The sequence below is a fragment of the Triturus cristatus genome, chromosome 4_2 (genome assembly GCF_964204655.1).
Source record: "Triturus cristatus chromosome 4_2, aTriCri1.1, whole genome shotgun sequence".
Classification (NCBI taxonomy): Eukaryota; Metazoa; Chordata; class Amphibia; order Caudata; family Salamandridae; genus Triturus; species Triturus cristatus.
Window position 1 is genome coordinate 785,594,836 of NC_140586.1, and position 25,741 is coordinate 785,620,576.

At 44.7% G+C, this 25,741-nt stretch overlaps 1 protein-coding gene across 6 annotated transcripts in view; it reads left to right on the top strand.

Annotated features, from left to right (window-relative positions):
• Positions 1–8,499, top strand: part of MKNK1 (MAPK interacting serine/threonine kinase 1) — a 183,061-nt gene extending 174,562 nt beyond the window's left edge. For all 6 annotated transcript variants that reach the window (XM_085602715.1, XM_085602720.1, XM_085602717.1 and 3 more), the window contains 2 exons: positions 6,424–6,467; positions 6,619–8,499. In XM_085602715.1, the coding sequence (XP_085458841.1) occupies positions 6,424–6,467; positions 6,619–6,883 (309 nt within the window). In that variant the 3' untranslated portion in view covers positions 6,884–8,499. The remainder of the gene's footprint in view (positions 1–6,423; positions 6,468–6,618) is intronic.
• The last annotated feature ends 17,242 nt before the right edge of the window (positions 8,500–25,741 follow it).

Below are 25,741 nucleotides of genomic sequence, written 5' to 3' on the forward strand. Positions count from 1 at the left end.
GTTTTTGTTTTTTGTTGTTTTTTGTATTGTGTTCATAAAATTATCTGACTGCCAGCCACCAGGTTGTAGACACTAAAGCTGTGGTTATTCACTCATTGCCCTACGCTGCTGGCCAAGAGGCTGTAGGCACCCAGCTGTGTAGTTGTAGACTTGGATTGCTGAATAAAGAGCGGTTCCGTAAAACTGTGGTATAGTGTGCACAGTCCAGTGGAGCCCTAAACGTACAGCAGGGGCTAAATTTAGATAACTAACAGCTCTTCGTGATAGTGCGGTCGAGCAGGTAGGCTTATCAAGAGGGTGTGTTATGCATTTAATGTATTTATTCCATCGTCTGATGACACACACTGGACTTAATCCAGACTATTTGGAAAAGTATAAAAAAATGTATACTTCGGTTTTATTTCTAGAACCAACAGGCCTTGGCACAGGTACATAGAATATGCTTTCAAATGCTAACTATACATGAAAATAAAATTGCGGTTAAAATTAGAATTGTAAAAAGGGGCCAAGTTCTGGTGGGCAACTGGCACAAAAGCGTGCACAGCTATAAGCACAATTAGACACAAAGTAACTCATTTCAAACAGTAGAATTCCTTTCATACGGTTGTATTCATTTGTTTCTCTTATCTTGATTACTTTTTTTTTCTTTTTTATATAGATATTCACTCAATACATTGCATTCCAAACATTTTCATTTCCATGATTCAGGGTGTCATGTATATGACCAAATTAACATAAATAAGCTTATGTACAATAGTGGTTCATAGCATTTCACAACATCCAACAGTTTTCCCAAGTATAGTATTTTCAACAATACAACATGCCTGTGTGAACCCATGCCACCAAAGCCTTTTGACATGCCCTCCACTTCCCGTACTACGGAGATTCAAATCAGCCAACATGTACCGTGGGCTCACACCATCAAAGCCTTTAATCATGCCTGTCATGTCTTATTTCTCACAACTAAACCACCTTTAATATACCACACTATTAATGCCAACACCTGTGCAATAACTCACTACTTACAATGAATCCACTCCTTCCGAGTCTGGCCTCAATACGCGGAAACCTGAAATAATCCAAAAATCATTGCACTTCAAAAAACTCCTCACCAACATTTCTGTTTGTAAGAATTAAAAGCAGAGTGAAAACGCACATACCGGACTTCTGTACGATATCCCCACCCGGTGCCTTGATACAAAGCGTTCCACCGTGAGTTCTCTTATAAAAATAAGTGACACTGTAGAGCTACAGTGCTCATGCCACTGTACCCTCACCTGTCTAGTGCACCCTGCTAGATGGGTACCTTACCTAGGCCACAGGCAGAAGATTGCAAGCATGGTACACAGATGTGCCATGTCGAGTCTTTACTCTTCTCTGCACCAAAACACGCTGCCTGTAATGGCAGTGTGTTGGTGTCAAGGTGCAGGGTCTCTAAGGGTGGCACAGTAGGTGCTGCAGCCCTAAGAGGCCTTCCCTGGTCACAGTGCCTTTGATACCTTTTACAGGGGGCTTACCTGTGGCCAGAGGTGTGCCAATTGTTGGTAAATTTTGGGGAAAGCACACAGGCCCTTATAACCTGATTCGGTGAGGCCCCAGGGCATATCGAGTCAAAGTGCATCAGAAAACTGACTGTGTGTGGGTGGAGGGGGGGTTGTTACTGCAACAGAAACCCACTTTCCTACAGTGGTATTGTCTGCTATTCCTGTAGAATGACTGCTAGGCAAAGATCTGTAGTCCTCCGCATGGCCTCCGGGCGAAAGACCCATGCAGCTATGCTGGGTGTACCTGAATGGGTGTTTGTAAAACCAAGAGCACAATGCAGAGCCCAGGGTAAAAGAGTTGGAGCCTGGAAAACTGGCCCATCCTCCAAGAGAAAAGGTGAACAGTCTCAGAAACCAGCTTCTGACCAGACACCAGCCTCAGTCCCCCCTCAGGGAGAAGACCTGTTTGCTCCAGAGGAAACAGAGCCCCAGGAACTTGGGCCTTACACTGCAGAGTTCCTGGGCCTAGGCATCGATATGTGCCAGGGAGAGCAGACCTGTCACACTCCACTGGCTAGGGCCCTCTTTGGTATCTTTACCTGGGTACATGCCTATAATTCAAATGACCAAAATAGTGCTGCAGATACACTGGGATCACAGGAATGTTCAATATGTCCCTGTATTTACCATACAAAGCTCCATAGACTGCCTCCGTGTTTCTAATTCTCTATAGTTCCCTGTGAGAAGTGGGCATGACACGGTCCCCGAATGCTTAAGTTTGCTATCTCCAAGATGGGCAAATCTGAAAAGTTGTGTCCTTCGGGGTGGTACTAGGCTGGGGGTGGGCACGGCTACCTGGCCAGCTAATTTTCCCACCTGTCCAGGTGCCAAAAGGGGGTCTGCTTTCTCTTGTGAGGAGAGCCAGACACGCAAGATGGGAGCTTCCATGGCATTCTTGGGGAACATCCCTTAGATGGTATCTGCAAAGTAGCTACTTTGTCACCACCGCACACTTTCACTAAACCCTATTGTGTAGATGTGCAAACTAAGCAACAAGTTAGTGTGGGCCAGGCTGTACTAAAAACATTGTTTCAAACCACTGCAACAGATACTGGTGGCCGCCGCTAGGGAAGGTACTGCTATACAACCTATGCAGTGTGTAATCTACAGCACATATGCCTCGGACGGCAAATGCTACTTACCAGTATGCATCTGTTCTTGGCATGTAGAGCTGCAGATCTACACACGGCCACTCGCCTCCCCGGCTACCTTTATCTGATCCTGTTTCTTATTTAGATACAACACACATGGGCATCTTCACTGTTTATTACTACGCTCCATTTCCCTGCTGGCGAAAAACAATCTGAGGATGGAGCCGAAGCCCATGCGCAATACGATCCAAAGGAGGAGTCACATACCTCGTGACTTCCAAAGACTTTCCAAGAGGAAAAACAAACTGCAAACATCCGGGCCCAACACCAGATGGCGATGTATGCAAAAGTGTGTAGATCTGCAGCTCTACATGCCAAGAACAGATGCATACTGGTAAGTAGCCTTTGCCTTTCTGTGATCTGATATCTTCCTATTTGAGTGTCCAATCATCTTTAGATCTTGCTGGCAAAAGGCCAGTATGCTGAAAGTTTACATCAACATGAAAGAAACCATATTCAAGTTGACAGATTACAATATCCGTCTGGCTTAAAGTGGTGGGGGGGAGCAATTTTAAATTCACCAAAGGCTAACAAGGTAAATCGGAATAAAGCAAACAGATAGGTAGACGATGGACAAATGGATAGCTCCACGCCAAATGGCAGCCCGAACATTTATGATGGCCATACTTAACTTAAGATGAACAATTTTTACTCTTTACAATGTAGCATGTTTACATTAGTGTAGTTGGAAAGGATCCTGAACTTAAAGCTATTAAAAGCTAGTTCGTTATGATGCTTTCCAGATTGCCCTGATGCGTGGTCTGCAAGCCCACTCACGCGCATAATGCAACAGGGCCTAAATTTACATAACAAGCTGCAGAATCAGATGATGGCAATGCCAATCCTCCTATAAAATCAAAACCAGCCTTTCGTCAAGACGGAGATCAACAAAGAAAACCCACATTAGGCATTTTTTGTTTAATTAGCTCGTCAAGAAGCACGAGCAACAAGCCCAGGAGTTGTGTGCGCGCACGGGCCAAAAAAAGCGTGAGTGGTGCGTGCAAAAGGAGAGGCCAGGGCGCTGAAAGCTGGCAGCTGCGTGCATGAACTCGAGCGCTAGGCCGTGTGGCCGCACTTTTAAAATCCCTAACTAAATGTCTCGCAGCGAATGCGCTAGGTCAGACGAGACCTAAAAAGGATGTATAAAGTATGTTCTTCTGTGCGTCACATGGTCCAAATAGGAAATCCCAGAACACACTGTAGAAAGCCGCCTTCGCTTCAGAAGGCTTGTGGATTTTCTTGCATTTTAACATATGCCCAGAAGCAAGGACATGGCACACGAGCCTTATTAATGCGTCCGGATATGGTGAAACTGACCGGATTAAGTTCAACAAGTCTCTTCGGGCATAGAATTTTCTATTCTTGTTGACTAGAACCATTAGTGGATTTGGGGCTTTAGAGTAAGCACTTCCTGCTTTTGGGCTCGCAGTTATCACCACGGAGAGTGCGTCTTTAATAGCCATCCTGGCAAGCTGCTATCATTACATGCCATCAGTACCTTTTGGATTTCACAAATGTTGAGCAGGTAATTGCAATGCTGATCTTTAAATCCAGTAGCAAAGATGATTCAGAGATTTTTAGACTGCTACTGATGTAATGGTCACTGCCTCTAATCCCAGCAACATAACTCCGTTTGGAACATTTCTGAGGTCGTTAAATTGATCCTCCCGGATGGCATGACCTCCAACTTGCAGGGCTTGGAAGAGACCAACTCTAAAACGTGGAATAAGAAATACAGCGTTCTTTGTTAAAAATAATAGTGCGTCTAATTAGGCTCCATCTGGTCCAGAGTTTGTCAGGCTGAAGTTATCCCAAAGCCCTCTTCATGGTGGAGTTTTAACTAAGCGTATTGTGTGGTATACATTTGCGGAGATGTTTGGCCGTTTTGTCTGCTTTTTTTCTTTATTTTCTCTGGACTGTGGTTTGATCCTTGTAGTTTACCATTCTTAGCATTCTGTTGGACCCAAGAATTTGTTTTCCCTGTTCTAGATAGCTGCCTTTATTTATGCTGATTAGTTCAAATTGGGCTTTCTGCAGGTTGGGTGCATAAGGTGTGAATCCTGTTGAAATTAAAGAAGTATTCAGGTGTCCTGATATCCTTTTGCAGTCTTAACTGATAGTTGTATCATGTTGAGCCTTGTCGAAAAATCTACTTATGTAATATGTGAGGTCATGAGCTGTGCATGATTGGGGGATGAGGGGTCAAGTTATAGTTAGTTCACTAATTCAGTTTTTTTTCCTTCTTCTTCCATTGGCTAATTCCCGTGCATACATGAAAAAAATATTTACGTTGTTTTCTCTTATACATTCTATATTCGCCGTTAAGGGAATACGTAGATTTGTTTGTCACCTTCCATGCAATGTGATAAGTGTCTGCTTGAATATATTCACAATATTTTATCTAAGTTACTTTCTGCTCTAAAATAATTATTGCTTAGTTGTGAACATATTTTCATAAAGGTGACAGCAGGCTATTTCCTGCTGATTATTCCAAAAGATATAGCAGTAGTCCGATACCTTTATATAAGTTGGTACCAGAGCAGGAAAAACTAGAGGACTTTGTGCCAGAAAACTATACAATCCGTACAGAATCACTTCACCTACTATTGCTGAATGCTAGTGGGAGGTGTATTCAGCCTTTAGTTGCTGTGGGGGTTATCAGTAGGGGTGGGTGGAATTTGCGTAATCTCGTTACGCAAATCTCCGACACGGTAAATCTCCGAACGCAGAAATTCCGCAAGCACGCGGAATTGCTTGTTCGCAATGCTTTTTTCCTGTTCACAATCGCTGTTTGCGTGCTCGGGGAGAAATATCTCACGAACACGCATTTTGAGAACGCGAGCAAGCAAAGTTCGCGAAGTCGCTGAAAGCAGAATTTTGGGCAATTTCGCGTTCTCCGCTGAACGCAAAATTACCCAAATTCCGCGAGCGGAACGGAATTTACCGCCCAGGCCTAGTTATCAGCCTTCCTCCCAGCGTAGACGAGAGTTGGTCAATGCTATTATACTGAATGAGTCACTTAATTATTTGAGGCGGGTATGTCCGTACGACCACCTTTGATTCTCTGGCTACTCTTTCTTTTTGTGCGGGGTTTAGCTTTGTCAATCCCATACTCACGTTTTTGGATTACTAAAATAAACAGTCAATACATTGTAATGTTTGTTTGTTACAGCCACTATTCTGTTTGCTTTTGTCATTGCAATTCATGTTGTAATTGTATTGCAAATAAATCTTTAAAATGTTTCCATTGTTTACTAGTGCCTTTGCTTGTGCTTTTTTTTATCGTGAAGGAGAGTTAGGGTTCCACTAATCTTCCCTGTGATATTTCAACAGGTTGATCATTACCTGAAATGCATCTTACTCGGGTATTGCTCAGTGGGTTGCAGGGTTTTTAGCCTCTATCTAGCCCACTGGCTTCCTGTGTTTGTTTGGCGTAACAAAGTGCCAGCGGTCTAGAAAGCTTCTTTTCCAGGCCATGTTTTATATATTCTGGATACTAAAAGGTGGGCAAATAAAACAACAAAACATTTAAAAATGGCTAGGTATGGTCATGGGCTAATATTTGTGATTGAAATGTTGTAGCTCAGGAATTGTTGGAACATAGAATTTGTCGTTCAGCTGCTATCAAGTTCTAAGCTTATGCAAAGGGACCTTTCTCAATAATCATGCCTTTCACATAGATGTGAGTATTTGATAGTAATGAATCTTGACGCTTTCTTAATTTACAGGATGCTCCTGAGAGAGGATTGCCAACACCGCAGATCCTGCTCAGGTATTATTTCTGACTTTTCTTCTACCCAATTGGAGCTTTATTGCATACACTTACTCCATTATATCTTATTCCTAATGCCATCTGTGGCCATGAAGATGATTGGCATTGAATATGCTTTCTTGTTCTAAATATATTGTTTACCCCTTAATAGGAACAGCAGCACAAAAGACCTGACCATCTTTGCTGCAGAGGCTATTGCATTCAAGCGCCAGCTTTCCCAGCATGACTGTGAATTAAGCGAACAGCAAGACTGTGTTGTCAAGGCAGTCTGCTCCATGAAGCTGTCGCCACCTTCAAAATCTCGCCTTGCCAAACGAAGAGCCCAAGCGCAAGCCAGCAAATCCAGTGACTTTGTTCTGCAGCCCAGCCCCAGTATAACAGAAGCCCTGTTTTGTGCAACCTCTTTTCAGCCTTGAGACATTTGCACAAGTAGCGAGTTACTCTTTTATTGCACATAGAATGAAAGATTTTGAAAACGTATTTGTTTTAAAATGCTCAACTCAAGATGCTAAAAGTTTTGATTTTAATATTAGGACATTTAGAGGTAAAGAAATTTTAAACTGAGAACCATTGTGTGTGCTCGACAGAGGTCGGTCTTGTTTATTCTTCTAGCTGACCTCTTTTTATATGTTGTGTGCTTGAATTTGTTTGCTGCCTTAATATTTGAGTTCTGGGTGCCTGAATTCGCAGTTTCTCAAAACTAGTGAAATAAGATTTAAAGGAATCCTCTTGGGTATAGTGTACATTTGGATACGCCTCTTAATGAATATTCGAAATTTAGTCAGTTCTGAATAGCTGGGCTGTTCGAACGGTTTGTTTATAGAACTATGTATTTAAAATATTGCTTTCCACTGTTCAAACTGAGTCCTTGCTCTGGCCGCTCTATGCAGTTCACAATTCAGTTTAGTGAGAATCTAAAAATGCAGAAAGTCAAATCGTGTTTTTTTTTTTTTTTGTTGTTGTTCAATTGCAGTTTTTATTGTATTGAATGAAGTCTACAAGTATTCAGAGTGCATGTGGAGGTGTGCATAGTTTTAATTGATCCTTAACTTTTTTTAATTTAATGTTGAAAGCCACAATTTAGCAGGAGTTATTTTGATTCTCCTCCTGATCTTTGGTGCTCTGACAATGGATACTAAGCAATAGGAAAATCTAGTTGTGTGATTTATCAGTTATTGAATATTACTTTTGTTGATGGCCACGGAATCTTCTAAACCACTAGTTTAAATTTTGGTCTGTGGTTTTGAAATGGGGTCACCTATTCTACATATGCAGGTTTTAGATACATCTGCTATTCATACCATTTCTGCACTGTTGTGCCAAAAGAAAGTTCATAATGGCAAATACTTTTACCTATATGTAAATATTAATCTCCAGGCTATTTTTCCTGACCATTGTAAGCTTTTCTTTTTTTTTTTATGTTAATGTCTGACAGTGACCGACCGGGCTCTTAACCAAAGATGGTATTTAAAACATGACTGTATGTGAAGACAATTCAGCCAAATGTGGCGGGTGTTATGCTAATCCGCTTGTTTACAGCTGAAGTCTGATTTGACGTTGATTCACAGTGACTACATTTGATAGTTGTGTGTGAAGCACTTCCAAAGCTGCTAATATCAGCTAATTATTTAAAGTGGCTTATGATGTAAGGATCAAAGGTGTGAATTTGAGCCAATTTTAAGAGTAATAGAATGATGGAGTTCATCCAGTTTCCTTGTCATGTAATGTGAATGATCAAGATTTTTGTTGCATTTTTTTAGCACTTAACATAGTTATTTTTGTACACAACACGACTAACCATAGTCAAGGAACCAGTTGTATATTTTTAAAATATTTTATATTCTATCCATGGGAATGCATATACTTTTTATTTTCAGTTTTATAAACTTATGTTGTGGAACATTACCTTACGAAAATACCACTTGTATTGTTAAGTTTAAAGAAACTTGGCTAAAACTCAGGTATATGGCCTTTATTTGCTTGGTCCTCAGTGTGTCCGCATAATGTATGAAATAAATGTACCTCATTCTTATTACTTTGGTTTGGTGTGGTTTGTGAACATGGCTATCTTAAGGAGATAAAGCTTGCCTATACCCTGTGATTTTTCTGTGCCACTGATCCTAGATGCACACCGGTGGAAGCCGCCGGCCACCCTCTTTATTTGGAGTTCTTGTTGGATGTTATTCTGTACTTTCTGTGTGAATAATAGGTCTTACAAGGCCAGACGTTCTAGCTCTCCCTTGTCAGATGTTTTTAAGTACCCCAAGTAATTAATACTAGTGTGCATATGTGAAACCTTTTTAAGGCGAACTATGCTGAACAATAAGATATGAAAAGTCAAAACTATTGGGCAATTGAGCTTCAATGTCTGTTTTTTTTTTTTACCAGTATCTTTCCTCTAACCCTACTTAAATGGTTTGCTTTAAGAGTGATAGTTAGATGGACGGGTCATGTGCTACTTATGATGGCCAGATAGAGTGCTTCCAAATTGAAACCACCTATGAAACATTCGTAGTATAGAGTAGTGGAGTTTGGGTTTAGAGAAATTAAGGAAGTATTCCATTTGGAAAAATATTTAAGAAGTCCTGCCATGGAGATTGGAATTAAAAAACCGGGGGAAGGACTGACAAGTTTCATAACACTTTTACCCCATAGGAGCCCTTTTATATATTTTCCACCCTCGCTCATCATATTGCTGCTTGGCAGTGTCCTATGTGGCATAGCCTTCATGTCCTATTATATGGCACCATTATTCTACATACATCCTAGTTCAGAAGAACTGAAACCAAGGGTTTTTAAGGTTTCTTGTAGGGGTGTAGTGTTTTTTTTAAATGTATCTTTATGGGCATTATAGATATTACATGTGTTGCTGAGCATAATTACATACTTGAGGTATCATTATATTGGGTGGCTATCCCCTTCCCGGTCAACATCTTTTATGAGCAAACCTGTATCTTTTTTACAAATAATACAATACACTCAACCAATGATTCTCATGCCAAAGTAACTTTTAACCTCCCCAACTACCCCTCCCTTTTCCTTGTCAGAGTGCTACTGTTACTTCCTCCTGGATTTTCTCAGTCCCTAATGTGTATTAACTTGCATCCTGCTCTTCTGGCCTCCTTTTTCTATAGGATCTGAGGGTTCACTCATTTTTCTGGTTCTGGTCAATAGGTACCATGAGCGTTTGTAAACCCCCCACATGTCCTCTAACATTGTTGCCTAGGCTCTCAAGTCCTTCTCCAGTTTATCATCCAGTCTGATCGGTTTCATGCGAACTGCTCTGCAGTTGCCCATTCACAGACCTCTCTCATCCATGCCTTAGTCTGCGGTGGGGTGGGATTCAGCCATGACACAGCAATTCAACATTTTGTTAGTAAGAGTCCTAACAGTACTAACTTTGTGCTTAGTTTTTATTCTTGGGAGCAGGTAGTAAGCTTAGTAACAGTCGGATTTCTTTAGGTACCTCCCAGTCTGTGGCCTATTTTAATTTGGTAAGTATTTCGACCCAATAGGGGGCCAGAGCAGGGCACGTCGACACCAAGTTCAAGAAAGCCACTCCTGGTGCTTAGCAACGGGGACACTCAATTGAACGATCCGGATATATTCTGCTTAGTGTTTTGGTAGTAAGGTAAGTTTGGTTTATGAAATTATATTGGACTAATTTAAACCACACATTTGAACTCGATCCTGTAACTCCTTCATGAATTCTCATCCATTCCTGTGTTGTAGGGGGATCTCCTATGGCTTCATCCCATTGTGTAGAGCATTAACTGCCAGGTAATCCCGGATCGCTCAGTTTAAAAGCGTCGTCCCATGGAAATATAGAACATTACTTGGAAAATGTTCGTTTAAAGGGGGCTTCTCTGGAAATGATGACCAGATCTCTTGCCCCCTCCCCAGTTCAAAAGCGGTCTCTGCTTTTTCATGTGTAAAACTGTTTATTTTCATAGAGCTCTCCTGTTGTCAAGAAACCGCCTTCTCTCCATTTGCGGGCTGACATGGAATCCCTGTACAGTTTCACTTGTATGTTAACATGATTGATTTTGTCTTTGGATTTGTCTGGAAGGCTGGAGCCTTCAAGTATGCCATTAGTTTACAGTACTAAACTGCTCTCCATGCACAGAGGTCCTCTTCGGGATAGTCATTTGCTAATGGTCAAATGTATCCTTTTGGCTTTTGCCATGTGGGGCTCTTATGCTAGGTCCATATCACAGCTTGGTACAGAAGGAATCCCAAGTGGACACCTTCCATCTTCAGTTTTCCAAGTGATGCTAAGGCTGTTTGAAACTGTATTTCGTCAGTTTTTTTCAGGCTGATCTACCAGTTTAGGGAAAGCAGAAGATTAAGCATGATTTTAAAAAAAGTACATTTGACCAGACAGTAAGAATTCAACCCGAGAGCAGCTACCACAATCAGTGATGCTAATGATTCAGAAGCTAGAGCCTCAAACTGATGTAAGTAGTAAGGAAGGGGAGAATTCTTCATCAAATGAGTTTTTTTTCGTAATTCATCCCAAACAAAAGTAACAGACATGCAAGAATTGAACCACACAGCAAACAAAAGGGAAAATAGGGCACATATTTGACGTCATTCTATATCCCAAAAATATTGATAGTTTAGCTCTGTTGTCCAAATACATGATCGCATTTTTCTAGGAAGGTAAAGCCTTCCCACTTATCTGCCATCTGTTAAGGGTGTAATCTCTATCCCAGTTTTCTGTGAATGTCATTGTTACTATATGTTCGAGGCATATGAGCTGCAGATTATACACTGTGCATAGATCGCCATCTGGTGTTGGGCCCGGATGTTTGCAGTTTGTTTTTCCTCTTGGAAAGTGTTTGGAAGTCACGAGGTCGGTGACTCCTCCTTTGGTTCGTATTGCGCATGGGCTTCGGCTCCATCCTCAGATTTGTTTTTTTTTCCTCCATCGGGCTCGGATGTAATACTTCGCGCTCCGGTTCCGAACTTTTCCAGTTCAACGATCGACGCAAAATCCTCGCTCATCGAGATTCTTCAGATAAATAAATCCTCTTAATCACCTTCCCTTCGGCACTTCTTCGATTCCGGTCATCGACTGCGGCCTTCGGGCCTATCCCGGCTCCGGTCTCAGCTGATGGAAAGAACTCCCTTCAAGAAGTGCCCTCGATGTGGGTCCAAATTCCCCCCCACCGTTCTCCATGAGGTGTGCAACCTCTGCCTCTCCCCTGAACACGAGGCTCGAGACTGTCCCGCCTGCAAGTCTTTTAGATCGAAAAAGACTATTCGAGATTGAAGGGCCCGACGCAACATGGCGCACTCCTTGACCTCCACTCCAGTCGACATCTTTGGGGACGACGTCGAAGCTCTGGTACAGCAGAACATCGAAGAAGATGACGACTATCTCGTCAGTGCTTCCGAGGCCGACGAATCAGATGTGGAGGAAATCACCCCGGCGCAGAGGGTCGTGAGTACTATACCCCCTCCCACGCCGATACCCAAAAAGGCTTCGGTCACGCCTTCCCCTTCGAGCCAAGGCAAGACCAAGGACACTGCATCTAACACCCCACCTTCGGGCCCGGTGAAGAAGCCAAATAAGCCTTCCGGCAGCTCTGGCTCGAGCCAGCCTGCCAGCGGTGCCGAAAAACACCCTTAGGCACCGAAGAAAAAATCGGCCTCCACCTCCACACCGAGCCCAGCAAAGCCCTCTGTGTCGAAACCCGCCCTCTTGGTGCCGACCAAACATCATAAGGCCCTCTGCACCGACACTCCCATGCCGAAGCCCCTCTCTGCACCGAACAAAAAATCGGAGGTCCCGAAAAAGCACGTCAGGCAAGCCTAAAAAGCCGTCGGCCCCGAAAACCTCGGCGCCGACCGAGCAACCAGTGTCGCAAGAACTTTTTACATCGGATCCTCTACAAAAGACACCAAGGATCCAAAAACTGGACATTTGACACGGTCTTCAAAAAAGAGATATTTGGACAAACCAGCTCCACCTCCAAAGAGGAAGGACACTGCTACCTCCCCTTTCAGAGTGCCTTCCCCACCCCCTCCACCCCTGCCTCATCGCTCTCCGACCCTGTCTCCAGACCATGATGATCAAGGGGACCCTTACTATTATCCAGCAGATGTGTCACAAGACCCCACCCCTACTGGATCCCCAGACCCATGGAATGACTATAACAATCCGGACATCCCAGATGTCCCACAGGATGACCTTTATCCATCTAGGCCATCCCCACCAGAAGACTCGTTAGGTTTACACCACCTACTACAAAGGGCAGCACATTATCACGGGGTAGAGCTACATACTGACCCAGTGGAGGAAGATTTTCTCTTAGACACCTTCGATTCTGCACATAGGTCCACTGCAATACTACCTAAGCTAAAAGGAGTAATCAAACATGCACCAGAGGTTTTTTATAGACCCAGTCAGGGCTAGGGTCCTAAACCCTCGAATAGAGAAAATATAAAGCCGCCCCCACAGATCCTTCATACATTAAAGGCCGTGCACCACTGGATTCCTTAGTGTTATCTACAGCTAGGAAGCATTCAAATTCTCAGGCGTCAGGCGAAGCACCACCACCTGACAGAGTCCAAGCTCCTAGACGCGTCAGGGAAGCGCACTGCGTCACAAGCCGCCAATATATGGCGTATTGCCAATACTCAAGCGCTATTGGCCAGATACGACGGAGCGCATTATGATGAGTTAGAGGCCATCATGCACCATCTCCCTGAAAAATATAATAGGGCTAATGAATTGATCCAAAAGGGAAAAACTATAACTAATACCTCTATACACTGTGCCCTAGATGCAGCAGACACAGCCTCCAGGGCCATAAACTCCTTCATTGCCACGCCTTGCTAAGAGTTTCAGGTTTTAAACCTGAGGTGCAAGCCTCCATATTAAATCACCCATTCGATCAACAACCTTTATTTGGTCCAAAAGTTGATAGCCCTCAAAGATGAAAAAAGATACTGATACGGCGAAATCCATGGGAGCCCTACAGACACACTCCTAGGCGCTCCTTTCGCCGCACTGGTAGAGGCTACTCCTCAGATGGCGCATCCACGTCATATAAATCCCCTCCTCAGTCTACCTTCACAAAGGGTTATCAAAGATGTGGCTACAGAGTCAATAATAATAAAGGCAGAGGCAAGACAAACACTGCCCGCTCTGCCACGCCACCTACCCAATGACTTTCCCCCGCTCCCTCCAGACCATTCCACTCCGGTCGGGGGCAGAATACAAGATTTCCTTCACGTCTGGGAGACAATCACCTCAGACAGATGGGTGACCCAAATTATTCATTCAGGGTACTGCCTAGAATTAACATCTACCCCCCCAAACATTCCACCCAGGCAACTCCCAATGTCTCCAGAACATGCCACGTTACTAAAACAAGAGGTAATCTCCCTCCTGCAAAAACAAGCCATTGAGCAAGTGCCCCATCAATCAACAAAATTTAGGGGTCTACTCCCTGTACTTTCTGATTCCAAGAAGAGATGAGACTCTACGACCTATTCTAGATCTCAGGCCTCTAAACACTTACATACATTCAGACCCTTTTCACATGGTGACCCTTCAACAGGTTCTCCCACTCCTCTCCCAGATCGACTTTCTCACCACACTGGACTTGAAAGACGCATACTTTCACATCCCAGTACACCATGCTCACAGAAAGTTCCTCAGATTTGTAGTGGAAGGGCAACACTACCAGTTCAAGGTGCTTCCGTTCGGGGTCACAACGACACCAAGGGTATTCACCAAGTGCCTAGCAGTAGTGGCGGCACACCTCAGAAGACAGCACATTCACGTCTTCCCATATTTGGACGACTGGCTAATAAAAGCTACGTCCTACGACCAATGTGTGCGCCATACCACCGCTACAATCCAACTACTTCACCAGCTAGGTTTCACGGTGAACCACCAAAAGTCTCACCTGGTACCATCACACACAAAACAATACCTCGGTGCCACCATAGACACCTCAAAAACCATAGCCTATCCCAATCCTGCCAGGATTGCATACATACAGGCTCTGCGTCAAATTCATACTTCAACACTCTCTCCCAGCAAGAGTGTTTATGCAACTGATAGGGATAATGGCCTCTTGCATTTTCATAGTGCCTCACGCAAGACTCCAGATGCGTCCTCTCCAAGAGTGTTAAGCGCGCCAGTGGTACCAGGCCCAGGGGCAACTGACAGATCTGGTGTTGGTAGACGGTCGTACCTATCGCTCTCTGCAGTGGTGGAACACCATTAACCTTTCCAAAGGTCGACCGTTCCTGGACCCGGTCCCACAAATAATCCTAACGGACGCATCGCTCTCCGGCTGGGGAGCTCATATGTTACATCTCACAGTTCAGGGCACATGGATGCCGCAACAAAAGTTACTCCACATCAACCATTTGGAGTTACTAGCAATCCTCCTAGCCCTAAAATCCTTCCAGACGCAGATTTCCGGCAAGGCAGTCCTCATTCGCACAGACATGACTGCCATGTACTAAATTCAAAAACAGGGGAGCACACACTCTCCACAGCTCTCTCAATTAGCACAGAGCATATGGAGATGGGCAATTCCGCAGAAAATCTTTCTCCTGGCCCAACACGTCACAGGAGTCAAACACTGTGGCAGATCTACTCATCTGACAGACGCAGCAGATCCACGAGTGGGAACTTCACCCACAGGTTCTTCACCCGTTCTTTCAGAAGTGGGGGCATCAACAAATAGACCTATTCGCCACCCACGAAAACAAAAAATGCCCAAGCTTCACCGCCAGATATCCACACCCATTGTCCACAGGCAATGCGATATGGATGAACTGGTCAAACAAATTTGCATGCGCTTTTCCACCTCTCCCACTAATTCCATTAGTGGTGCGAAAGCTACAACAGCATTCCCTCACACTAATCCTAGTAGCTCCAAAATGGGCCAGACAACCGTGGTACACCACACTGCTGGAACTCTCGGTAGTACCACACCAAAAGCTGCACCTCTCACCATGACGCCTAACCCAGAACCATGGAGAGAGCAGGCACCCGGACCCAGCTCAGCTCAACCTTGCGATCTGGCTCCTGAGGTCCTAGAATTCGGATACCTTAACCTTCCCCCTGATTGCATGAATAGTATCCAGGAAGCTAGACGCCCTACTACTAGGGCATGCTATGCTGCAAAGTGGAAAAGATTTGTTGTTTACTGCCACAACAACACAATCAACCCTCTAAGTGTGTCCATACAGCACATCATATGTTACTTGCTCCATCTACAAAGGTGTAACCTAGCATATACATCCATCTGGTTACACCTCGCAGCAATTGCTGCTTACTTACATAACAGGCAGCATCTATCACTCTTCAGGGTGCCTGCCATCAAAGCCTTTATGGAAGGCCTCAAAAGAGTAATTCCACCCAGGGTACCACCCTCACCTGTCTGGAACTTAAATATAGTTCTCACAAGGCTAATGGCCCTTTCGAACCATTATATAAATGTGAGCTGCAGTTTCTCACATGGAAAACAGCTTTTCTAGTGGCCATCACTTCCCTTAGAAGGGTTAGTGAAATACAAGCACTCACGATACAGGAACCTTTTCTTCAAATGCATCACAACAAGGTTGTGCTCCGCACCAATCCAAAATTTCTACCCAAAGTCATTTCTCCCTTCCATCTAAACCAGTCGGTAGAATTACCAGTCTTTTTCTCACAACCTCAAACTGTTGCGGAAAGGGCTTTACTCACACTGGATGTTAAAAGGGCCTTGCTTTACTACATCCAAAGAACACAACCTTTCAGAACAAGCATTTGCAATGCAATAGGTCTCGCATTTACACGAGTTTAAGCAATTGGCAATGTAAATGACTGCCTTTTATTTATGTTCAAAAAACAAAAATAGAAGGCATTGTCATTTGCAATGTCAATAGCTCAAACTCTCGTAAATGCGAGACCGATTGCATTGCAAATGCTTGTTGTGTTTTTCTTTTCTGTTCCCTACAGACCGCACTGGTGGATCGCACACCTTCTAAAAAGTACAGAAGCTGTAGCTGTCTGTAAAAGGATTTGCTGATAGCCAGCCCCTGTGCCTCCTATACACTTTTAGTTCTGTTATTTTTTTTCTCGACAGAGTAAAGAAACGGCATCTAAGTGTTTAGAATGTGCACGCAGTGTGTTCTTAAGCATACTAAAAGCGTGAACGAAATCTGAACAACACTGTAAACAGAGTACATACAAAATTGTTAGCAATATATTTTTCACGTGACTTACTAATGCGCAGTGTTTTGTGAATTGCGAGCCATATAACGCAGCAGTAAATAAACACTTAAATGTATCTGTGTTATACATTGCAAGAGATGTAATTATATTTGCAATGCGTGGTGCGCTCCGCGCTGTGTTCAGTAAGTTACTTTCATTATAGGAAGGGACAGCGTTTTTCTAAGGAATAACGCTACCCCCTTCCTCGCGCCGGGCCCCGGTGCAGAGAGCTGTGCCCTTCCGGTAAAACTGTAATGCACGGACTCGTGTGCGAAGATGAACGTCAGTAGTCAGTATTATGGTGCCGAATAAGTTGATGAAAGTTAGAGCAACCCTGCAGGCCCGTGTGCAGATTTTCTGTGAATAATATTGAGTAGAGTACATGACCAGCCTCACTGACTCACGAAGGATGATGAGATAGAGCAGTCCTGCCTGCAGATGCTAACTTTTATCATAAGAATAGACAGGTGGCCTTTTGCGGAATGACGGTACCCCTTGTTCCCCAGCTTTCTCACTCTCACTCAGCCCCAGTGCCGAGAGCAGAGAGAGCCTGCCTGGTAAAAATGTCAGCGTTACAACAAACAAATGATGGACGGAATACTGACAATGCATACATTCTCCCCCAGTCAAGAGATCTGGGTTAAATCCATCGTTCTTTTGCCCACTACACCACCCCAGTTTAGACATGGCCATATGCAAATCAGTCTTGACCCTGTGCCTCATGGGAACAGTCCAGCCCGAACTGCCAAGCCATGTCTTCCCTGGACCGGAATCAAGCATCCTAGGACCGGTTTCTGGCTATCAGCCGTCATCAGCCAGGATAGCTTGACTCCAGTGGCGTAGTGAGCACGGGTCCCACGTCTGGGAATACCCATCCCACTTAGGGCAAAAAGCGTTACAACAAACAAATGATGGACGGAATACTGACAATGCATACATTCTCCCCCAGTCAAGAGATCTGGGTTAAATCCATCGTTCTTTTGCCCACTACACCACCCCAGTTTAGACATGGCCATATGCAAATCAGTCTTGACCCTGTGCCTCATGGGAACAGTCCAGCCCGAGTGGGCAAAAAAACGATGGATTTAACCCAGATGTCTTGACTGGGGGGGAATGTCTGCATTGTCAGCATTCCGTCCATCATTTGTTTGTTGTAACGCTTTTCGCCCTAAGTGGGATGGGTATTCCCAGACGTGGGACCCGTGCTCACTACGCCACTGGAGTCAAGCTATCCTGGCTGATGACGGCTGATAGCCAGAAACCGGTCCTAGGATGCTTGATTCCGGTCCAGGGAAGACATGGCTTGGCAGTTCGGGCTGGACTGTTCCCATGAGGCACAGGGTCAAGACTGATTTGCATATGGCCATGTCTAAACTGGGGTGGTGTAGTGGGCAAAAAAACGATGGATTTAACCCAGATCTCTTGACTGGGGGGGAATGTCTGCATTGTCAGCATTCCGTCCATCATTTGTTTGTTGTAACGCTGGTAAAAATGTCAGGCACTGACCTGTGAAGATAAGCTCTACAGTGATGCCCGTAAGATCAGACTGACACAGAGCAGCCCTGCACCGACCGGAAACAATACACCCTCCTGAGCATATGCATGCTGTTTTGAGAAGGTGTGAAATACTTAACTGCGGCTCCAACGAGACTGCCATGGCTACACAACTACTTTGAAGCGCTTTGTGGTGTTCTGCTTGTAAAGCGCACAATGTGAAGAAGAACTGTGAATGACTGGAGTGCGGCTTTAACACGAACCTAAGCAGCAAGTTTAAATGACGTGTTCGTTTGTAGTAGAAAAGCACACACTTCAATGAGACCAGCGAACTCGTTGGCTGCGGCTACTATTAAACAAGTGCGAAACCATACATTGAGTTACTAAACTAAGAAGAAAGAACGAGAAAAGCTTTTTTTATGTGCGTAGGAAACATACTATAGGAAGGAGCTTAAACATTTAGATTTTTCTTCAGATTAAACGCTGGTCTCAAACAGAACACATGTCAGAAAGCAGTATGCGTGTGAGAATAGTTGTGGTCATTTCAGTGATAGCGCTGCCATATGAATCTATGAATTATTTGTGTGCATACTGTAAACGTTACTACTTAGTACTGTGGCACTGTGTTTTTGTTTTGTACAAGGCACACTAAGAGCACCTGCTGCAATTTTGGAGAGCTAGCACTGCTGTCTCAGTCTCTGCACATTACTTGTGTTATTAGTTCCATGGTTCCCAATTATGATAACTTCATGAAACTTTAATCGATCAACCCTCCGGCCCCGTGTGCAGAGTTACTGTGAATACAATGATATTGGTCCGAGTGCATCTAAACCAGACTCACTGACTCACGAAGGATGATAAGACAGAGCAGCCCTGCGTGCAGAAGTAAACTTTTGTATGAGAATTGCCAGGTGGCCTCTGAGGAATGACGGTACCCCCTTGTTTGTACAAGGCATACTGATAGCACATGCTGCAATTTTGGAGAGCTAGCACTGCTGTCTCAGTCTTTGCACATTACTTGTGGTATTAAAAAGGATAGTGCTGCTGTCTTTGTGCTGAGATATTACTCTGCATGTCATAATAGTTATGGTATTCTGAGCGATAGCGCAGCTATATTCTTTGCGCATCACTTGTGGTATACTGTGTGCAGCAGCACAAACAGGGAAATGAGAGTCCCACAGGTCTTTTGCAGCAGCCAGCCCCTTTGATTATAAAATTACATCTTAGATGTTGCAGATGTAAACCTGACCTTAAGGATAACGAGACACAGCCCCGCACCTTCATATTTAAGGTGCCTGTGTCTTGAATTAGGAGAGTTTGCATTTTATCTGCAATGCGTTGTGCGCTCCGCGCAGTGTGCAGTAAGTTACTTTCATTATGGGAAGGGACGGGTTTTTTAAGGCATAACGCTACCCCCTTCCTCGCGCCGGGCCCCAGTGCAGAGAGCAGAGAGAGCTGTGCCCTTCCGGTAAAACTGTTATGCACTGACTCGTGTGCGATGATGAACCTTACCAGTTAGTACCATGGTGCCAATTATGATAACTTCATGAAACTTAAATCAGGTCGTAAGTAGTACAGGTTTCAGCCTTTCATTGCTTAATAGCAAGGCTCTCTTCAGGACCAGTGGAAAGTTAAGTTCACTCGCTAAGTTGCACCCATTCAGTGAAAGATGAACCATATACTTAGTTCTGCTACCAGCGAATTGTTCTGGAAGAAAAAAACCCACGGTTAAAGCAATCTGGAAAATCATGCATCCAAAAGCAGTAATATGATCATTGGGTTAATCAGATGTAATGAATCAAAATCCACATGCCTGCATCTGCACAGGTTCATTCCACCCATGCCGCCAAATGTGTTTTGTGGACATCCACATATTAAGGTGGCCATCAATAGTTTACCATCATGCGCATGCTTTTAACCACACTTGTAACACTAGATGTGTGGTCTATTAGGGAGATTCATGTGCGATTTGCTGAATTTACAATGTCCGGGGAGAGAGGCCGAACAATGCAGGCTCTCCAGCTTGCCAAATTTAAGGAGACCATGTGATCATTCAATTAAAATTGTTGGTAAAATCTTAATTAAAAACATCAATCTCTTGTCGGAGTGAAAAGTCCAACAGAACAAGACTGTGAAACTGCATTTGTATCTTATGTCGGTCGCAAGTATGCGATATCCCATGGATCCTGGTGGGGGGCGTTGTCAAATTCTGGAAATGAGCAAGTTGAAAGTCATCAAAGGCCAATGCATGTCAGTAGCCTGGCGTTCTGTTGAGCAAGTGCCCTACTTACTTCACCAAGGTCAGCGCCCACATCTGGCACCTACTTCAGTCCTTGCCCGGGATCCCGAGGATAGCTTGTCTCCTGGTTCGGCCGTGTTAATTGTGCCGGTCTCTGTGGCTGCTTCAATGTGCGTCATCACACTGAACGTGATTATGCTGGCACACTTGCCTACTTCCGTGGCAAGCTTTATTGAGACAGCAAATTCTGACATGTTCCTGTTTGCTGAACTCAAAGGAGCTAATCGTTTTATAACAATGGTATTGCCGTGTGTTCTTAAGAAAAACCCAGGGTTAGAAATGTTATACGTTCCCAACTTAAAGAGAGCCACTTTGCATATAGCTGCTAGCAGGCGATATCCATAACATTGAGCAATGTGCTAGCCATTGTTCGGCACGATTCTCAGAGTACCTAAAACACTGCACCTAGGGGCCCTCATAGTAATGAATGCCCCCGAATCTTTTTGGAGGATGCCACATTTAGGAAGGACTGGGCCCAAATTGTGTGGCATTGTACATGGGACTGGATAGTCCTAATCATAAAGACATCAGTGAGACTTTCAGAAGCTATTCTCAGTGAGATTGAGACAACTGAACTACTTTAAGACCACATTCACAGCTTTAAAAAAAAAAAGCTGGTTGAACTGAATAAAAAGATCAATGAGTATAAAGATAACTTAACAGTCTAAAATACATACATTTAAAAAAGATTTGAGACCCTTCTTACACGAAGACGTATCCATACGCCGACCCAGAGTTCACACCGCCCACTAAAACTGACAAGAACACAGATTTCTTTGACTCCGCCACTAATAGTGGCTCAAGTGGAGGTAGTTATAAGTCCAGACAGAGAGAAAAGAACAGATTCCACAATTTGCCACATCCTTGGCAAAATTATCCAGCCCCAGAAATGGGAGGGTTCCTAGGCCAGTTCAATCAACCACACCAGCATCCCGTGTTTGGATGGAACCCAGCCTTTGCACAAACACCGCCCCCCCTTCGAAGTAAACACCTACAGGCCACCTTTTTTAGGGAGGGGCAGAAGGGGAAGAGGCAGCAAAAAAGGTACGAACCAGGTACACTTGGAGGAGGCCAGCCCAAGAGGGATACATAACGGGGGCACGAGGGAGCCTCAAGCAGGGACTAGCATCCAGTCTGATAACCAACCGATAATCCCTGACTTTGACAACTGCTGAGGAAAGCTTACTGAACACAGGTTTAGGCTTTCCAGTGAACTCTCAGAAGTTTTTTTAGAAAACTGAGGCGAAAGGCTTTCTTTGAGAAACCAAGTCCCAGATAGGACACCAATAACTCTGGCGACACTTGTTTAAAATTAAAATCCACATTTTGCCAACACACACCTGTGGAAATCCTTCCCTTTGAGCAGGCAGTTTTTAATGACCGTGAAAGCATGGAGGACAGAGGGAGTTTTCACAACTTGAGCAAAGAGACAACTGCTCTTAACTACAGAGCTATGACACAATTGTGATCACACAGGCTGATAAGGGTGGAGGAGTGGTTTTACAGGACAAACAAGGCTACCATAATGAATGCTGATGCTTGTTGGACGACAAGAAAAACGGAGCCGTTGAAATCTAACCCCACCCAGGCATTATGTAATAAGCTCGAAGTCTTGCTCTATTGTTGAAATCTAACCCCACCCAGTCATTATGTAATAAGCTCGAAGTCTTGCTCTATTTTGCCGAAATGAGTGGCCACATCTCCAAACGGGATGCTGATTTCTTGGTGACGGGGGGGAAAAAAAAATCCACCATTTCTTTGTTACCCAAGATACATGTACAGAACCACCCCGCCCCCCACACACACGCGCCCGATCGTTTCAGGAATTGGTTCTCTATTAGAACCCTTAACACGCTTCTGTGACTTTTTCCTGAAACCTTTAGTACAGAACCCACTTCTTACCTGAAAGACAGTCTTCTGAACTTTCTCAAGGAAATAGATGTGGACACTGACTCAACCATCCTAGTGAGTCTCTATATTGAGAGCCTCTTCATGAGCCTTCCACAGAATGAGACAATTAAGGTTATTATTATGCAAACGCACTTTTCCCCCTCCTGAGGCGGAAGCCGGGAGGTCTCTTGCCTTTCCATTTTATTTTAGCTGTTTTTAAAAAATCGAATTGGTTTTTTTTCACTGTGGCTACATCTGAGCAGTATTTGATGTGCTGTGTCCCCCTGCGCTCAGTAGCGCTTCAGATCCCTTTCACCCCCTCCCCTCTTGCTCCGGTCCTGCTCTCGGCCGAGTGACGCCGAGAGCAGAGCACCGGTTTTGGTCGGGTTGTGGTTCGTGACGCGATTGGCAGCGTCATAAAAACGGGCAGGGATGTCTCCGCGCAGCGGACGCGAGCAGCGGACACGCCGGAGTCGTGCCGGAGTCGTGCCAGAGTCGTGCCAGAGTCGTGCCAGAGTCGTGCCAGAGTCGCGCCAGAGTCGCGCCAGTCTGCGCCACGGCAGCGACCGGCGCGGCGGCAGACTCTGGCCATAGGCTTACCTACTCCGCAACGGATTTATTATCCTATAACTTGAATATTGCGGCCTGTCTTTCCAGGCCGTTACAAAGGTAAATGTCGCTGTCCTGGTTGTGGATGGTACCCTAACATCTACCGGGTTTCTGAGGGAAACCCCTTACTCCCCGTAAATAATTTTAAGTGTTTACTGTTAAATACCCGTTCTTTGCATAGACACGCTCTGGACATTTTTGAGCTATTGACCGTTGAGAAACCACTTTGTCTAATGCTTACAGAAACCTGGCTCAATGAGTCTTCTAACCCTGATATTGCGGCAGCCATTCCTCCCGACTATATAGTCTATAGACAGGATAGGGCACTGGGTAAAGGTGGGGGTGTGGCTCTTGCAGTTCAAAGATCCTTTGCTTGTGCAATCATTCCTTCCTCACCGATCTCTGGCTGCGAATCCCTCGCCTTCTCTATTACTCTTTCCCCACACCAATCATTCTCAGGGTTCCTAGTTTATAGACCTCCTGGTCTGCGTGGTTCCTTCTTCGATGAGCTTCAATCAGCTATTTCCACTCTATGCCTGAAGGTGGAACACTGCATAATGCTTGGGGATTTTAACATTCACATGGATGTCGAGTCGGACAGTGAAGCTATTAAAATCACGGACATCACTGTTCCCCTTGGTCTAACTCCCTACATCTTTAGTGCAACTCATGATAAGGGTCACACTCTTGACCAAGTGTTCTCCACCATTCCCCTCATTATGTCCCGTCCCACTCCTGTTTTGTGGTCTGACCACTCCCTGCTCAGCTTTTTAATTCAAGGTAGAAGCAAAATCTCTTGTACTAACTCTGACCAACTGAGGCACCCCAGTAGACCCTTTCATAAAATTACTCAGGAGAGCCTTGTTCAAGCGTATCAGGAACATCCTTGTATCCTATCCGGCCATCTCGAAAGAGACCTTGAAACTTTTCAGAAATGGCTTACGGATAGGCTTGATGATCTTGCTCCTCTTTCTACGCCTCACTCATCCATTAAGCGTAGCTCGGCTCCTTGGTTCTCTAAATCACTGACTCTTGCTAGGCGAAACTGTAATTTAGCCGAAAGACTCTGGCGGAAACAGTACGATCAGGAAGTTAAGTCCGCTTACAAAGCATCTATCAAATCTTATCATGCGGCTATCCTAGAGGCCAAAAAGAATTATTTCGCCAACAGAATTGAAGCTGCGTCAAACTCGTGTAAAGAAATTTTTTCCATTGTCAAAGAGTTTGTTTCTCCTAAATCGAGTTCAGTCCAGCATAAGTTCTCTGAACCTTGGGTAAAGGAGCTGGCCATCTTTTTTTATATGAAAATCAAACTCATCCAAGAATCCTTTCCTCCAGCTGTCCCCAATGTACCTATGATTGATTCAAATCTGTTGTCTTTTCCATCTGATACGTGCCCCACTCTATCGGAGTTCCCACCTTTATCGGAATCTACTTCTTTGGATCTCCTACTCAGAATTAAATCAGGCTCTCCGCTTGACCCCTGTCCGGCGAGTTTTCTAGCTAGGAATGCCAAGATTCTTAATTCTCTGTCTTGAATTAATCCCTGTCCAGTGGCATGGTTCCGCCAGCATGGAAGAAGGCAATGGTTGTTCCCCTTCTAAAAAAACCAGGCCTTGATCCAGAGATACACGCGAACTATAGGCCCATATCTCTCCTGCCCAGTCTGGCTAAGATCGTCGAGAAGCACGTCCACTCTGTGCTTTCTTCCTTCTTGGAAGATCAGGGGTTACTCCACTCTACCCTATCTGGCTTCCGCTCCAATTTGAGCACCGAGACCGCTCTTTTGGAAGTAAACGAAGCCATTAAGGAAGTTCTCGACGCAGGGGGAAGAGCTATGCTGGTGATGTTGGATCTGTCGGCGGCCTTCGACACCGTCCCGCATGAGGCCCTCTTGAAGACTTCACGAGATTGGTCTCCGTGGAACGGTGTTGAGCTGGTTGAGATCTTACCTAGCGGGTCGTCGACAAGTGGTCTGGGCCCCGCCGTACTCCGCAGAGGTGCCGCCTATGGATGTTGGAGTCCCACAAGGGTCGGTGCTGAGCCCGACCCTTTTTAACATCTTCATGACTCCACTGGCGGTACTTGCGGAGTCCATGGGTGCCCAGATCATATCATACGCTGACGACACCCAGCTTCTCTTCACCTGCAAGAAGGGCATGGAGTTTGACGGGGAGAGCATCCGTGGTTGCCTGGGGGCTGTTTTCGACTGGTTTCAGCGAAGCAGCCTCAAATGCAACCCTGATAAATCTGAGGTGCTTTTCTTCGGCTGTCAAGCAGATCCACCGTGGCAGGAATGGTGGCAGGTGTGTATGTCACTGTGAGAAGTTGGCCTGATGTATGATGTCACTAGTTCTAGTGTACACCTTATATCAGTCCAAATACCCTTATGGTGATTGGTTGTAAAGTCAACCTTATAGACCAGCTATCCTAGTGGTAGCATGGACAAGAGCAGTCTTAGGCTAAACTCTGAATGGCATGTGAAGCCAGCTGTGATACCATATATAATCCCTTGAATACCAAATGAAAGGACACCACAACAGATATATATAAAATAAAGTGTATTTATTCTAAGCAAACCCTCAGCACTCTTTATGAGATTAGAGGTAAGTACAACAGTCTTATTTATGCATACATTAAGTCACACAGGTAAGTAATACAGTTAGGCCCTAGGGGCCACGCAAACCATATACTAAGTAAGTGGTATAAGAACCACTGTCACGGAAATAGAGTAGGCCTAGGCCTAGGGAATCG